Source organism: Bos taurus, chromosome 15 (assembly GCF_002263795.3).
Source record: "Bos taurus isolate L1 Dominette 01449 registration number 42190680 breed Hereford chromosome 15, ARS-UCD2.0, whole genome shotgun sequence".
NCBI lineage: Eukaryota > Metazoa > Chordata > Mammalia > Artiodactyla > Bovidae > Bos > Bos taurus.
The window spans coordinates 65,985,768-66,003,049 of record NC_037342.1 but is presented as its reverse complement, the minus strand read 5'-3'; the positions used below and the strand labels follow the sequence as shown (position 1 = coordinate 66,003,049).

General features: G+C 45.1%; 1 protein-coding gene across 2 annotated transcripts in view; it reads left to right on the top strand.

Annotated features, from left to right (window-relative positions):
• PAMR1 (peptidase domain containing associated with muscle regeneration 1) overlaps positions 1-17,282 on the top strand; it is a 77,511-nt gene that overhangs the window by 25,015 nt on the left and 35,214 nt on the right. Inside the window, exons 1-2 of one of the 2 annotated variants that reach the window (XM_059874681.1) lie at positions 3,513-3,582; positions 4,858-4,986. In XM_059874681.1, coding sequence (XP_059730664.1) covers positions 4,983-4,986 — 4 coding nt within the window. In that variant the 5' untranslated portion in view covers positions 3,513-3,582; positions 4,858-4,982. 2 annotated transcript variants of the gene reach the window in all.

The window sequence follows — 17,282 nt, the reverse complement described above, 5'->3', positions numbered from 1 at the left end:
TAGAGAACTTCCAATATACTTTCCTTATACTGAAGACTAAAAGGATGTCAAAAATAGGCTTTGGGAACTTCTCTCCTTTCTGCCTCTCCCCTTCTTTTACAAACACAGAGGATGATGCTTATTACTACCAGGAACTTCCTTTTGAGGAAAATCATAGAAGGGGAGAGAAAACAGGGCTCAAGTATACAGGTGTTACGTCTAAACCATTTTCCTTCTTGGAAGAGAGTAATGCTGAGCTTTAAAATAGAAGTGACCTCAGCATGACCCTTGCACATTTGATCCAGAAAAGAAACCCGCTGTTCCAGTTCCCTGATGGTGAGTAGGGTTTGCAGAGAAATCGTTGAGCAGTGCCTCTAGATTTTCTAAGGAAAATCTGAGAGCTAAGTCAGGGTCTCCAGACTAGGGATCCTTGGCAGGAGTACGGAAGTCTGAACAACTTTCAATATTTTCAAAAGGCTAACAATTACTGTTGTGGTGGCAGCAGGGGCTGGGGCTGGCTTTGGCTTTGTGAGACGGCATGAGGTCATGGGGTAAGTAAGGGAACTTCGTAGGCAGTGCTGTCGCTTCATATCACATCTTAGAGAAGGCCATCAACATCTGCCACACTGCACCCAACAACTTATTACATCAATACAGGAGGCACCCACCTGGACTGATGCTAGGAAGGGTCTTCCCAACTGAGTAGTGAAGAGCTGTTCCACATTAACCATATGGGTGCCCTGAAAGGAAGAGCCAGAGAAAGACTTTTAAAAATTTTTTATTTTCGAAAATAGCGAATTCATGTTTGAGCAGTCCCTATCAGTGATCAAAGAGGTTTCTCTCTGTGTGTGAGTGTCATTATGAACTCAGGCATTTTCACTTATTATGTGGTTTAATCCATGTCAAACATTATTCATTTTAATGCATACATCCCATCTTTTAATACTGGGCTCCCCTTTGTGTCCGTCTGTGTTCTTCTGGCATGACCACACTGATTTTGAAGACTTTTTGAATTCTTCCTGTCTGTTTTTTGCCCCAGATCTGGAATCAGCCATTTCTCCAAGGAACTCTGGTCTGAGACCATGATCAGGTCACCTGAGCTGTTCCTTGCTGTTGAACCATCATTGCTACAGGGTTTTGTTTGTTTGTTTTCTTAAGTGTCTAGAACTGGGAAACGTGCATTTTTAAAATGTTTTTACTGCTACTCAAGTTCAAATGTAACATTCCAAGGTTGTTAATTAACTTCTTGGATTTTGTATTTGTATGCCTTTTCTTTCATGGTGAAAATCCTGTGTCCCAATAATACTAAACCAATCACTTACTCGCTGTATCTTAAACTTGTACGAAGCCACACTAGAGCATTATGGGTGTTAGTAATAAGAGCACTGATGCTTATGGTTTTTATTCACCTTAGAATATATCTCATTAGGTTGTAGAGTCAGAATACTATGTTTTAAAGTCAATTGTAGTTCTTTTATCTATGGTGTTATACCAGTTACTCAAAACCCACTTGCTTGATATGTAGGTAGGTTTATATTTGACAATAGGAGCAAATCTGTGTGTGCATTTATGTGTCTTTCCCCTTCGTGCACCAAAGACAGCGTGCCATAAACACTGCTGACTACCTTGCTTTTTTCTCTCTTAACAATATATGCTGGAGGTGGCTCACTGACAGTATAAAGCCATTTTTTCCCACTCCTTTTTACAGTTGCACGAAACTGCATTGTGCATCATAAACTGTGGATTACCATAGTTTATGAGTATTTGGATTGTTTCTAGCTTTTTGCTGTTATAAATACTACTGTAGTGAATAGCCTCAGGCGTACATCAGCTAGTATTTTTGCAGCATATCTCTGGGACAGGTTCCTGGAAGAAGGATTGCTGAGTCAAAGCGGGGCGCATGTGTCATTTTGCCAGCCTTTGCCAAATTCTTCTCCATGCGTTTGGCGTTCACAGCAGCCATCCATGAGAGTATTCTTTGCCTGAAGTCTTACAACAGAATGTGCCATTTTGGAATTTTTTCAGTGTCAAAGGTGAGAAACGGGATCTCTGCCTGGTTTTAGAATTTCTATCACTTCTGTCATCATGATGGACAACCATTCTTTCTCCTATGATGGCAGTAATTGCAGGAGGACCAATGTCCAGGGGCCTGGTGGTGGCGTGTGGGTGTGTGTGCTCAGTCATGTCCAACTTTTTGCAACCCCGTGGACTGTAGCCTGCCAGGTTCCTGTGTCCATGGGGATTTTCCAGGCAAGGATACTGGAGTGGGTTGCCATTCCTCTTCCAAGGGATCTTCCTGACCCAGGGATCGAACCCGCGTCTCTGGCATCTCCTGCATTGGCAGGCGGATTCTTTGCCGCTGTACCACCGGGAGGCCCAGCGGTGGGGATGGTGGTGCTGACATCCAGCAGCTCCGGGGCCCTCACTGGAGCAGGTTGGCTGCATCTTTTAGTGCATTTCTAGGCTGTTAGCTCTGACCTTGGTTCTCTTACCATTTGGGCAATTCTGTGAGCTGCTTAGTGTCTTTTTAACATAGCCTTGTTCATCTTAATCACCAAACTGGTTTTTAATGGCTTGCCCCTAATGGCCTGGAGAGAGAGCGAGAGAGTTGGCAGGGTCATCGAAGGCATATGGAGTCCATTGACCTCCTCGGCGGCACAGCGGGGAGGGAATCAGATGGGAATGTGACACATGGGTGAAGATGGCCTTTAAAGACACAGAGGTCCCCCCTGGGACCCAGTTGTGGGTCATATGAACTCTGATGAGTCATATTAGCAATTTTTTTCTGGTTGAAAGAAGCAAGCACTGGAAGAAGGGAGCAAACTCAGAATGGTATGCAGAGAGAGCTGCAAGTCTGTCTCTTACAGACATCACACACGTATGCACTGCACATGTGCATTATGGGCCAATGAAAACCTAATAATTTTAGCCAAAGAGAAAAGTGTGCTATCAGCTCAAGGAAATGATGGTTATCTCAGACACTTCAGAAGCCTGGATTAGCAGTTCATTCATCTCTCCAACTGTCCATCTATCCATTTATTCATTCACTCGAATCTCATATAATATTTCTGGAACACTTACTATGTGCCAGATACTATATTAAGTGTGGGGAGGATATAGTGTGGAATAAGATGCAGTCCTTGACTTCAGTTTATATAGGAAAACAGATAATAGGCAGTTAAAATTCAGCATGCCAAATGCTATGGTGGGGATAAGCCCAGTAAGTGGAAGTACAGGAATGCAGAATAATAATAGGAGTTCATATTTGGGGGGAATTGCTATGTGCCAGGCCCTTTATTGGTGTGAGATTAATTTTTAAATCAACTTTATGAGATAAGTACATTTTTTAACCCCAGGGTTACAGATGAGAACATTGAGGCACAGGGAACTTAAGCAGTTTGCTCAAGGACACACAGCTGGACAATGAATGGGGCAACCAGAACTTAGCGCTCTGTTTTAATAAGCGGGCTTGGATTATCTCCACCTTTCCTCAATATCCCCCACCTCTCAGGAGGCCATGTTTTAAAAACAACCCTTGATCGAGGTCTGCTGAGTCCTCTCTGGTGTGGTCTTCTGATCCGGGGGAGCCTGACACCTTCCAAGGTGAGCCCATTAATAGGCATTGAGGCTGTTTCCAACAGCACACTCTGGCTATAGGAGTATATGACATAGAAGGATATTTAGTGGAATGGGAAGATGTTTACTATTTTTATTAAATCAAAAAGTAAAACAGAATGTGCAGTGTATAATATAAGCCTAATTTTTAAAAAATGTTTGTGTGTATACAGAGGGAAAGTATTACAGATGGTTTTCTCTGGGTAATGGAATTTTAGGTGTTTTCAATTGAATTCTTTTTGCTTGTTTGAATCTTCTTAATATTCCACAATCAATATGTGATACTTTTATAAAGAGGAAAAAATACCTATATTGGTGTAGTCTGCCTTTTACTACAGGTTGTTTCATTTTGCATTAGAGCATCAGCCACTAATGAAAAAAGCCAGACAAGAAAGGCCATGTGTTGCCTGTTTCCATTTATGTGAAATGACTGGTAGATTACTGGTTGCCAGGGATCAGGGACAGGGTAAGGGGGTGACTGCTAATAAGTATGGGGTCCTTTATGGAGGGAGGTGATGAAATATCCTAAATTTAGATAGTGGTGATGGTTACCCAACTCTGTGAATGTACTAAAACCCACTGAATTGTAAACTTTATTTTTCTTTTTTTGAATTGCAAACTTTAAAACAGTAAATTTTATGGCATCTGAATTATGTCAATGTTGATTTTTTAAAAAATTATTAATTAGAACCAAAATGTGGAATCAATCTGGAAGGTTATTACTAAATATTTTCAATATCTCATAATACTTTTCAGGTTACTGATGATATATGAGATAGGCATCCTTGTAAAAAATGTGAAAAATTTACAATCAGCAAGAGGCTTCTCCTTTAGCACAGACAGCAATGTAATTTAGATTTGGTTTTAATGTAATAATAAGCATTTGCTACCAGTCTTAGATTTGGGGGTATTTTCATCAATATTATTTGCTTTGTAAAGCATAATGATTAAAAATAAGTTTAAATAGCATTGTATTTTATTGAAAATTGAAGTTCATAATTATGACCAGAAGCTAAGTTTTTTTAAAACAAGCCATCAGCTGCTAACCTGGAAGATGGTTCAGACCATCCCCTAAACTCCTCAGTCTGAATGCTGGTGACTCTAGCATCTTCCCAGGGATGAGCATTTTTTCCTAAGGGCACCTTTCTGAGTCCAGATGCTCTTAGGTGAGACAAGATCCTGGCAAAGTCCACAGTTTCTCGTGCAACCCATCAGAACCTGCATGTGCTTAATCGAACACCATTCTGCTTGGAAATGTTTCAGGTTGCACCATCTTTGAAAACTGCAAGACGTGCCGAAACGGCTCCTGGGGGGGTACCCTCGACGACTTCTACGTGAAGGGGATCTACTGTGCAGAGTGCCGTGCGGGCTGGTATGGAGGAGACTGCATGCGTGAGTAGTCCCTGACCTAGCTCCGTCTCTACTTCAGGCTCCTGTCAAGTCTCACCTTGCTGTGGACTAAGGTTTATCTTGTTGGACTCTGTGAGTTCTGGAAAGCTTGTGGCCAGAAGACTTCCTACGTAAGACTGTAAGAAACAAAAATATGTTTCCTTCTGCTGGGTGTGGATTGTGGACATCTGTTTGGAATTGGCCATGGGAGGTTTCTGTCTCCTCTTAAATCTTCCCCTCTCTCCTGAACGAATCCAAGGCATTCTGCACACAAGCATGCCTCATGTCCATTCCAGAAGCAACTGCGTGCTGTCATTGGTCAGCAGGCAGTGAATAAGGCTTCAAAAATGTTGTCTGTAGTGCATTTTAAATATGAATTCCTATTGGAAAACTTCTTAAATCCTGAGTTCCACTCTTGGAACCACATCAAACTGTCAGCATGCCACTTGTCCCAGGAAAGGGATCCTTGCTGGGTTCTGCTTGATCTCCAAGAATTGCTTAATCTTTATTAGTGCTCCCCTCTGTGTCAATAATCCTTTGAAAATGGAGTGGAAATCTAAACTGTCTCTCAGTTTAAGATTCCCCCATGCAGCAACCCAGTGGTGAATATCACTCTGAGCAGCAGGATCTGGAGCAACGTATAAACTGTTATTATTTTGTTAAGCCTATTTTACATGTTCCCCATTTAAATTAGAAGCAATCAGGATGGTTTTAGAGCCTCATTAATTTTACTCTTACGAACGATATTTCCAGTCCACAGAAATAGAGGATGGAGTGTTATTGGTATTTCTTGCCTGATCAAACATGTAGCAAAAATGCAAGAGTCTAGGTCAAAGGGTAAGGAAAATACCTAAGACACCTAAGTCTGTGTGATTTCAGACCCCTTGTCTCACCTACCTCCTACTGGTGAACTCTTCTGTAGCTCTGTCTTCTCTGCAAGCAGCATATGACGTCTCTAATGAGAGCAGAGTAGAAGGGAAGCTGAGGCTTGAGAGTACCAAAATTTGGGGAGAGCCACCTGATGAATGAGGAAATGTGTCAGCTACCAAAAAGTTAAAGCATGCCCAAGCATGGCCAAGGACCCAGTGGAAGCTGGAACTAATGTGTAGGTGATGCAGCCTGGACAGGTGGGTGATACTCAGCAGCAGCATGGTAGCAGAGGTGAATAAAAGCAGTCACATGGTTGACCTAAGAGTTGGCAGAGACGTGACTGTCCAGGGGTCCAGCATGGGCAGGACACAAAACCCAAATGAACCTGGTAAAGAAAATAGAGACTGGAGGTGTCGGTGAGATGGAAAAGCAGGCTCAGTGGTAATAAAGCCACCGAACATGTAGATGAAAGAGGTATTGTGGTCAGAGAGTAGAATTTCTAAGTCAAAGCTTTCACAGGTGGTGGTGATAGTGTGTTCATATGTATTAGTCAGTTTGGGGGGCATAAGAGTCACCCTCAAAAGGATAGATGTGTATTTTTCTCTATCATGCATCTGTGAGTTGGCTGGGGTTTAACTGGTGTCAGCTGGGTTGGCCTGGGTTGAACTCTAGAGTTCGGAGCTCAGACCACAGCGGGCAGTTTGGGGTATGATCTGCTTTGAGTGTGTCACAGAAGCACAAGCAGTCAAGCCAAACACACGGCCACATTCCTGGCCTCTGCTCTCACCACGTTCACTTATATTCTAAGCAAGTCACGTGGCTGAGCCACAAATCAGTCAAGTATGAGAGTATATTCTACCTCAAACAAAAGGATACAAGTATTTCCTAAACAATACTCTAAACACTGTGAGTGAGTTTGTTTAGAGGACAGGGCAGAGAAGGGGAAGAATATTTGCATGCAGGAAGTCAAAGACAGAGGACTGCATTTTCCCAAAGAAATCCTGTAGATGTATCTTTCCAAATAGTACCTGTTGGTTGAGTCTTGCGTTTAGCCTCAGTTTAACAGCCGACTGTGTAGGTCTGTTTGGTCTGGATTGGTGATGGTTTCCATGTATAGGATCGAACTTTCTCAAGGACAGCAGAATTGGCTCAGGGCAATGGGTCACCACCACTAGGCAGGCAAAGTGGAGTACGCATGCCCCCATTCATTAAAAAGAAGTAATGAATAGATCTACCCATCCATTCAAAAATATTGAAGGACAGAGAAACCTGGCGAGCTGCAGCTCACAGGGCTGCTAAGAGTTGGACACAACTTAGCAACTGAACAAACAACAATCCATTCAAACAATGCTTCTTGAAAGAATGTTCTTCTATGTGCAATGATGAGCAAGACAGATGTAGTCACTGCCATTTTAGAACCTGAAATTTAGAGAAGAGAGACAAAAAGAATGTGGTCAATGCTGTGAAACAAACAAAGCAATGATCATACTCCTATTCCATTCTGTGTTGGCTCAGTTATGCTTGTTCAATTCCATGGTGAAAGCCTCATTACATGCAGTGTATGTTTACCTGATCACAGCCACATACACAAAGAGAGCATTTCTTATGGATCACTAGGCACGTCACCAGGGGAAACAGGGAACCCTCCATGAGTTTACAATACATTCGTGGAAACAGGACTTGACCATAAGACATCAACATGATGTTATTAGGTTCTCATCACCTACAGCTCATACTAAATAAATGCAAGGGGAATTCCCAGGCAGAAGTAATTCATTTCAGTATTTGTTGACTGTCTGCCCTGCTGACTAGGCAGGCAGGATGCTGCCTGCCTCTATTAAGGGGCAGCTGAACACCTGGGTGGTCTGTGCATGGTTGGGGCACAGTGCTGGAGCCATGTGGCAGTGCAAGCATTTGCCCAGTAGATGGCGCCCAAGTGATCCTTTCAGATCATTTAATTCTGGAGGAGGAGGGCTTCTTGCTGAAGACCGTTGTAGAACCCTGGCACCTTTTCCTGAGTGCCATATAGAACCTTAGAAGAAAGGAGGAGTGCCAGGCAAATGCCAGAAAGGATCACAGTGTTTATATTTTAATTATAGACCTTTCAGCACTGAGCCGACGTGGTAGCACCTTTATTTACTCACTGTCTTTGACAATGCTCGTCACAGATGGTTTTGACCCAACTCTTTACAGTCTTAACATCCATTATGTGATCGATTCACTCATAACCATCGACAAGTTACATTAAGCAAGAGAACTGGAGAAGGGCTGGAGGTCACTGAGCCCAGGGGAAAACTTTCTTCACATTTTCCTGGCCAGGAGAGATTGGTTTAGTAATCGCAGAATATTCAGAGGAGTGATTCCTTTTTTCTCCAGTTTTTTACTTTGAAAAGTTTTAAATACACAGAGTTGAAAGAATACTACATTCATTCTTTACCTGGATTCACCCGTTATTATAATTTTCCCACATTTGTCTTCTCTCTCTTCCTCTGTACTGTGAGCTCATGAATTTTCATTTTTTTCCCCTTAATCCTATCGTCCTCTTTTTGATGCTTAAATTGTCCCAGAACTGGCCACCAAAGTCCCTTTAAGGTGACTTCGCTGCCTCATTCTGTGAGCACTTCCTTGCTTCTTGGCACTGCCCCCACCCGCTCAGGGTTTCAAGTTCACCTTGATTTTTATGTGCAAGTCCTGAAATGAGCCATTTCTCCAATCCTGGTTCCTGTTGTGGGGAATGATATTTAGGAACTGTGACCTGGCGCTGGCAATGAGAGGCACTGATCTCCAAAGTTAAAATCAAGGCGTCCTTTCAAAGCTTCTTAAACTGGAAAGTTGAGTTCTTAAGTGGAACCACTCTGCCGACTTCCAGAGTGAAGTTTATTTAACTTGGCCTTCAGACCAAGTTTCTAAGCCACTAAATGAGATGAGCAGGAGAGGGCCTGAGAGCCTCCTGGATGTCACGCTTCCAGGTAGCACTGAAGTGATGCCAACACTTCAGGCCCCAAAGGGTCTCGGGGAGGTAGGAAGGTTAGGAGAGCAACCTAGATGAGAGAGGGTTTGTGGGGAGAGCTTAATAGGCCTGGGATACTTTTTATTTCCTTAGTCATATTGTAGATAGACACAGAGGAGCAGAGGAACGGGCCTTCAGTGGTGACCAAAATGTGGGGGTGGAATATCAGAGGGGAGCATGGTTTGTGCTGGCTGGTCCAGGAATGATTGAGAGTCGATGAGAAAGACAGAGAGAAGGAGATAGAGAGGGAGAGAAGGAGGGAGGAAAAGAGAGAGAGAAAGAGAAAGAAGGAAGGAAGGAAGGAAGGAAGGAAGGAGGGGAGGGGAAGAAGAGGCCCACAAAGCTGGGTGTCACTGATTTACTCATCTCTGGAGCTGTACTGCTGGGGAAGAGTAGAGTCGCCTGGGTGGAGTTACTGAAAACTGGCTCGTGGAAGTCTGGGCTTCTGTGTCCTGGCACCTCCAGGAAAGGAACAGTGCTCAATTTGGTACAAATCGAGGATGGTATTATGTGATGGTTAATAGCTGGGCTTGAAACCAGGCTTTTAATCTGTAGGACCTGGATTTTAATCTGTTTCATGACTCCTTCTGTGACTTTGGCAATGCCACCCAATCTTTGTAAATCTCAGCTTCCTCATTTACAAAATGGGGGAAATAACAGTGCCCCATCAGAGGATTTAATGAAGGATTAATGTGAGGGTTAAATGAAGTGCTATCTATGAAATTCCTTAATAGAGAGTCTGGAACATAGTAAGTGCTTGATAAATGGTAGCTGCTATTCGTATTATTACTAAATCAGAGCCTTGAAGGGTGCTCTTTGTCTTTTCTTTGTTGGGAAGGAAATCAGTGTGGGGCCACAGAGGAAAAATACTAAAACAGAACTCCCTAAGAAAGAAGAGGATATATGCTGGCCATGAGGAGATTAGGGTGGCCCCAGTGGTAAGGAATCCATCTGCCAATGCAGGAGGTGCAGGAGACGTGGGTTTGATCCCTGGGTCGGGAAGATCCTCTGGAGGTGGAAATGGCAGCCCACCCAGTATTCTTGCCCAGAGAATTCCGTGGACAGAGGAGCCTGGCAGGCTGTAGTCCATGGGTCGCAAAGAGTCGGACGCGACTGAGCACAGCACACGGGAGGCTGCTTTCCAGGACAAGCATTGTATGTGTGGCGAATAGCTTTTCGTACGTTATGTGCTGAAGTTCTTGATTCTAGAGAATTGACGTTTGAACTCCTGCAGATGATTTTATGTTATTAAAGAGCTCATCGATTATTGCTCAACTTCTGGTTTGGGTGGAGAGGGATATGAAAAAGGCCTTCCTTCCTGTTCAAACAGCAAGAAATCACTCTAAATCAAAGGAAATTCAGAACGTACTTTAAAGCCCTCTCATATCTATGAACACAGAATCTAAAAGAAACTAAACTCCATAGGAAAAAGCTCTTCCTAGGAGAGCAAGTGATGCAGGATACGTCTTACCTGAGGCCAGCTACTGAGGTCAGGGCCAGGGCAGGTGAAGGCCTGCCTGAGAAGGAGGAGGACCCAGCCAGACTTGGGATGAGCCTGTGGGCTGGCCTATTGAACTTACATCTAAAAAATACCCCCAAACAAAGATTACCCTATCCACTGAGACTTCTCATTAGTGAAATTTTGTTGAGCAAGCAGAAGCTGGGGGTGAGGCTAGAAAGCAGAAGATCTTGGAATATTGTTGTCATTTTCCAGTTTCAAAAATTTGTCATCTCAGAGTCTCATGGTCTCACAGGATCAAAGATTCCTGAACTCACAGTCATGGAAGTGCAGGAAGTTGGGCAGGGGGAGTGTTGAAAATCAAAAATAAGTTTTCTAAGGTTCCCACTGCTTGACTTTCAAGATGCTTCTCGAGGGATTATAGCTTCAGCCCTGCCCCAAACCACCTTGCTTCCTGATTTGATCAAATTGATCAGTACCTCATTCTACCTGCCTAATGGAGGAAAAGATATTACCAATCAAAAGAAAATATGTCTTTTCTGTTGTGAATAAGCAAGAAGAGAATAGGACCAATAGTCAAGAGAAAGATCAGTCAAGAGAAACACACCACATGGGATCAACTATTAGAATTTTCAGACAAGGAGTTTTAAATAATTTAAAAATGAATATATTAAAGGATCTGCAAGAAAAGGTAATTATAATGGATGAAGAGATGCGAAAATTGAGAATAGATTTAGAAAGCATTAATAAGAACCAAAAGGAAATCCCAGAACTGAACACATTGTAATATTTGAAATTAAAAAATCATCAGAGGGGTTAACAGCTGATTGATCATGATGGAAGACAGGATCAGAGAATGTAAATACAGGCTGGTAGAAATCAACCAAACTGAAGCACAGAGAAAAGAAAAAATATTTAGTTGTCTAATTTTTTATGCTGCTCAAACCCAGTCCTCGACTTTTGAATTGGATCGTCAGGGTTATCTCAGTGTATGCTTTTTTTGTGAAGATTGTGATGAATCTGGAGGAGAAAAACCTTTTTGCAACAAAGTGGCAGATAGTATTTTTGCTGGACAATGGTTTCAACTGAACGGATAGGCCATTTGGTACAGTATTGGGAAGAGGATTCGAAAATGGTTTGATTGGGCAGGAAGAGGCTTGATACAATTTGGCAGAGTCATTCATTCAGTTAATTAATTAAGCACATATTTCATGCATATAGAGGTGAGCAAGACAGACAAAGGTCCTTGCTTTCATGTAACTGTGTCATGGAGGAAGCACACACTTAAGCAACCATTCTAAAGTATTAGATTGATTGGAACTATAGGCCAGATCACAGAGTGAGCCATGAAGTCATTTCTAGAGAGCCAGTGAAGACGTGAGCCCCTGGTAAAAGCTATCACTTAGCACAACTTTACTTTCACTTTTCACTTTCATGCATTAGAGAAGGAAATGGCAACCCACTCCAGTATTCTTGCATGGAGAATCCCAGGGATGGGGGAGCCTGGTGGGCTGCCATCTATGGGGTCACACAGAGTCAGACACGACTCAAGTGACATAGCAGCAGCAGCAGCACTCTTTATGAACCAGACAATGTTCAAGTACCTTCATGTATGAACCATTCATCCTCATCCAGCCTTTTACAGGTGAGGGCTTCGAGGCACAGAGAGGCTGAGTCACTTTACCTGCTGTCTTACAGCTGTTATGTGGCAGAGCCAAGATGCCAGTTCAGAAGCTGGGCCCCGGAGTCCAGTCCCTCTTCCTCTGAACTAAGCTATTTCTTGAAGTGAGAGGCCCTTGAGGTCCTCACTCCAAGCACCTGTCTGAGGGATGAGCAGGTCAGGGTAGGATGAACCAAATCACATGGGCAGTATCAGCTTCCTTCTTGCTCCCTGTCTGGTGTGTGGGTCATTCCCATGTCATTATCCAGGCTTTTGTTCTGCCATCCCTGTCTAGGCTCCTGGGCCTAAAGGCTTTAGAGCTTTAGCCAATGATGCAAAGAGGCTCTTAGGAGACCTGGAGCAGTGGATCAGAACCTGGGCTGCCACCTGTGATTCTTTTGCCAAATTTGTGTCTCAGATCCAGACAAGACTTGAGAAATGACAGTGTTAGCTGCCATTTATTGTTTATGTGTGCCAGGCACTTTGCTAAATGCTTCACATACAGTAACTATCTCATTTAATCCTTAAATAATAAATCAGCAACAACAGCGTGGTTGTAGCTACTCCTGTTATTTCCAAATGAGGGACGATCAGCTTGGAAAATCTGAAGAACTTGTCTGGGGTCATACAGCTAGGAAAAATCTGAACTGAGATTAGGACCTGGTCTGGCTTCCAGGGGCTTCCCAGGTGGCGATAATGGTTAAAGAGCCCGCTTCCCAGTGCAGGAGACATAAGAGACATGGGTTTGATCCCTGGGTTGGGATGATCCCCTGGAGGAGAGCATGGCAATCCACTCCAGTATTCTTGCCTGGAGAATCCCCTGGACAGAGGAGCCTGGGGGGCTACAGTCCACAGGGTCACACAGAGTCAGAGGTGGCTGAAGTGACTTAGCATGCCCACACACACATGCATCAGTGGTTAGGACTCCAAGCTTTCACTGCTGAGGGTGTGGGTCAATCCCTGGTCAGGCAGCTAAGATCTTGCAAGTTGTGGAGCATGGCGAAAAAAAAAAAGAAGCTAACAGAATTCTTTCTTTAGTCCTCCTTGCCCCCAGCCTAAAGGAAAGATTTAAAAAAAAAAAAAAAAAATCCACTGCTTCTCAGAAGCGCCCCTCCCTCTTTTGTCCCCCAGCTGGAGATAAGGACACTTGTCAGAATGCTGGGGGTGTTCACTGCTTTTGGGAAGCTTCCAGCTCTCGTTCTAGTTTGGAAATTCATGAAGATTTCCTTTCAGCTCTGTCGAAGCAGAGTCTATCCAGCTCTCTCTCCTGTTTGGGTTTGTAGCAAGGACAGGGGAGGAGGCAGGCTTGGAGATGAGTCCAGGATTTGAGATCCCAAGGGCCAGTCTGGCATGGCTGGCAAAATCCCCTACATACACGCACGCACGCACATGCACACCTCTTCTCCTGCAGCCAGACGTGGTCAGGGAATCCGAGCACGTTGTCCGGGCCCTTGCCACTCCCGTCTTTCAGCCCCAGGACCACCTGCTTGGTTGGCCAGCCGCACTTCATTAGTGAGGACACTTGGCTGTGTTCAGCCCTAGACAGAGGGTGCAGTGAGTCTGCCCTGCACCCAGCTCCTTGGACTCCCCGTGGGGGTGGGAGTGAGATGGGGGCTGAAGGAGCCCCTTGGTGTGAGGAGGGCATGGGGTGCCTTCTGCTTTGCCCGGTGCCCACTAACTGCGCCCCCCGCCCCTCCCCCTGCAGAGCACATTTCTGAGAAGTGGCCTCTGTGTCTCTGGCTGCTTGGAACTTGCACCCTGTCTTGAGGCCGACTCTGCCCTCCCCTCCAGAGACAGAAGGGAAACATCATGAAGGACCCGGCTGTTGCGTGTGGTTGGGAATCCTGGCTGTTTCTGAAGGACAGCCCCTGGTCTCCAGGAACCAGTGGTCTCACATCTCACGTGGCCAGGGGCCAGCACCCGGGTTGGGGGTGGGACCCCGAGTACTCCCCAGGCCATAAGACCCTCAGGCTGGCCAAAGCCTGCTGGCTCCCCCAGATCTGAGACGGGGAGAGGGGATCTGAAAGTGACACTGCTGTCTGATTCCAGGGAGGAAACCAGAAGTTGGCTGGCAGCATCTGCTGCCGGTTCTAACTTGGGGTCCCTGCGGGAGGTTTGCTGCGGAGCTGGGACTTAACACCTTGTGGTGGGGAAGCTGCCAGTCCCCGGGGGGCGGAGGCTGTGCAGGAAGGTTTCTTTTTTTGTCTCTCACACCCCGTGTATCACTTCCATAGCCGGGCAGCAGATGGGCGGATGGGGGCGATGAGGAGTGTGAGGTGTGCAGGAAGAAGGCACGTGCATTTCCAATAGCTCGACGGGGAGGGGGACGGGCAAAGATTCAATGTATTTGGGAACGGGGGTGGGAAATCCTGCCGCTTCAAAATGGTGCGGGAGAAGGCTGGGTCAGGAAACCCTAAGACAGGTTAATGTACTAGCAGAGATCCAGCGCTGGTACAAGGCAGATTCAAGTTCAAGTCCTTGATCTGCCACCAACTAGCAACAGCTAACATTTGCTGGTTTTTCTGCTAAGGGCTTTCGGTGTGCATAATCTGATTCACATCTCACAAAACGAATGGGGTAGATGCCAGTTTTATTCCCATTTGGCTCAGGTCTGGTGAGGTTCTGAGAGATGCCGTAACTCACCGAAGGCCACACAGCTGGTGACTCTAAGGTTGAGACCCATACTGAGAGGGGACTCCGACGTCCCATGGCAACCACTGCTCTACAGCTAGAACAGTCATCTGCCACCTTCCGACTTCCTGGCTGTCTGGCCATGGGGATACCTAACTTCTCCCATCCTTAGGGTTCCTCGTCTGGGGGATGGGGAGATAAATGTCATTCGCCCAGCTTTCTTTTCTTAACTTTTTATTTTATATTGGGGTATAGCCAGTTAACAATGTTGTGATAGTTTCAGGTGAACAGCAGAGCAACTCAGCCATACGTATCAGTTCAGTTCAGTTCAGTTGCTCAGTCGTGTCCAACTCTTTGCAACCCCATGAATCGCAGCACGCCAGGCCTCCCTGTCCATCACTAACTCCCATATACCTGTGTCCATTCTCCCCCAAACTCCCCTCCCATCCAGGCTGCCACATACCATTGAGCAAAATTTCCTGTGTACACAGTAGAACCTTGTCGTTATCCATTTTAAATATAGCAGTGTGTCGTGTATTCCCTTAGGAACTGTCTGTAAATGTGCAAAATGTGAAATTAAGGCGTGTGTGCTGCATGCTTAGTCGTTCCAGTTGTGTCCAACTCTCTGCGACCCTATGGACCATGGCTGCCAGGCTCCTCTGTCCATGAATGATTAGTGAATACTCTGCCAGGACCCTGGCTGTCCTCCTGGGCCAGGCCTATTTTCTCCTCACTCCTTTCTCTCCTATCCACCCCCTCCCCAAGGATGAACTAAACCAATCTCTCCATCTACCTCAGCTATCTCCAAGCTTTCTTGTGAGGATTAAACCAGAGAAGGTGTAAGCCTTTTAGCCAGTCCCTGGCCTGTCACAATGTCATCGTTCATTCATTCAACAGCTCTTTATTGAGCACGTGTTCTGTGCCAGTTTCCGTTCTAGGCATACAAACTGGAGGGGTGCTAGCTCTGCCAAAGGGAGTGAGCAAATAAGCTAGAAAATTTCCAGTAGCGATGTCCATTATGAAGAAAACAAAATCAAGTAATGGCAGTGACCGTAGAAATATGAAGGTCTGTTTTAGCTGGGTGGTCCAGGAAGGCCTCTTTGAAGAAGTAGCAGTTGAGCTTAATTCCCAAAGGGAGGAGACGTGGAAGAGGATGAACCTTCTAGGTTAAGGAAGCAGTGGGTGCGAGGCCTGGGGTTGGGACAGGAAGGGGGCCGTGTGGCTGGCTCAGAGTGAGGACTGGGTGGGTGGTGGTGGAGGCTGAACAGAGGGCAGGGCCGTGGATGCTGTGGGGAGGTGAGCTACAGGGCGCAGTCTTTGGAGGGGCGAGTCGAGAGAGTAATGTGATCTCATTCATGTATTTAAATGGTAGCTTTGGCAGCTATATGGGGAATGGAAAGTTGGGAGAAAAGGATGGATGCAGGGAGACTGAGATCACAGAGAGACGATGGAGGCCCGGCCAAATCCAGAGACTCACATGGAAAGGGGCGAGGGATGCTTCCCACGCGGAAATAGAAGCAATAAACATCCTAATGATGAGATGCCTTGGGCAACCTAGCAGTCAATTTTGCAAAAATCACACACCTCAGACCTCACAGCTTATTGAAAACAGAGTTTAAGCTATATTCCTACCACTGTAGAAATATTACCACCATCATCTTGCCATGAGGTACCATCCACTGATGTTCATGTTTTTCTTTTGAGCTTGGGAATTTATTGGGGGAGGTTATTAAAGATAACTGAAGGTCTGGAGTTTATGATGTCAAACTGAGTTCTGTGTAGATAGGGTTAAAGAAGCTTTTCCTATAGCGGGGCGGGTAGTAAATAGTTACATTTTTGTGGATTCTGCTGTCTTGTTTTGCAGCTACTCAAGTCTGTCATTGTGGCTGGAAACCAACCTTAAACAATGCATTAAAAATGTATGTGGCTCTGTTCCAATAAAACTTCATTTAAAATATAGGCAGTGAGCTGCATTTGGCCCATGGATCATAGTGTGCCAACTCTGGCAGAAAATATAGTTTATTTACATGACCGAGATAATTTTTTCCCTACAACGAGGGTACAGACCTCTGCTTATCTCGACGCTAGAGATGTGATGTAATTGAATGGAGACTGTTCTGTGGTTTTCAAATCGTGGGGATTCCTTGGAACCAGCTCAGGGGACCGAGGTGATAGTGAGGATGGAGGGCTTGGGGTTCCAGCTTCTACTTCAACCAGGACCCCCTGTTGGATTCATTTTTTTTTAAATTAAATTGGTGGTCTTCATAAGAGTTTGGGGGGGGGGGAAGGGTCTTGGGAGCCAGGAAAAAAATCGAAAATCACTAATCCAATTGGACTGGTTGGAGTTCATGTCCCGCTTCTGGTATTTGCATTAGAGAGGTGCTTCCCTGGTGGCTCAGGTGGTAAACAATCTCCCTGCAATGCCGAAGACCCAGGTTCCATCCCTGGGTCAGAAAGATCCCTTGGAGAATGGAATGGCTACCCACTCCGGTATTCTGGCCTGGAGAATTCCATGGACAGAGGAGCCTGGTGGGCTACAGTCTATAGAGTCGCAAAGAGTCAGACACAACTGAGCGACTAATGCTTTCGCTATTGCATAATTGCTCATAGAACAAATTAATACATACATTTTCTAACTGGATGGAGGCACGTAAAAAGGAGTTGCTTTG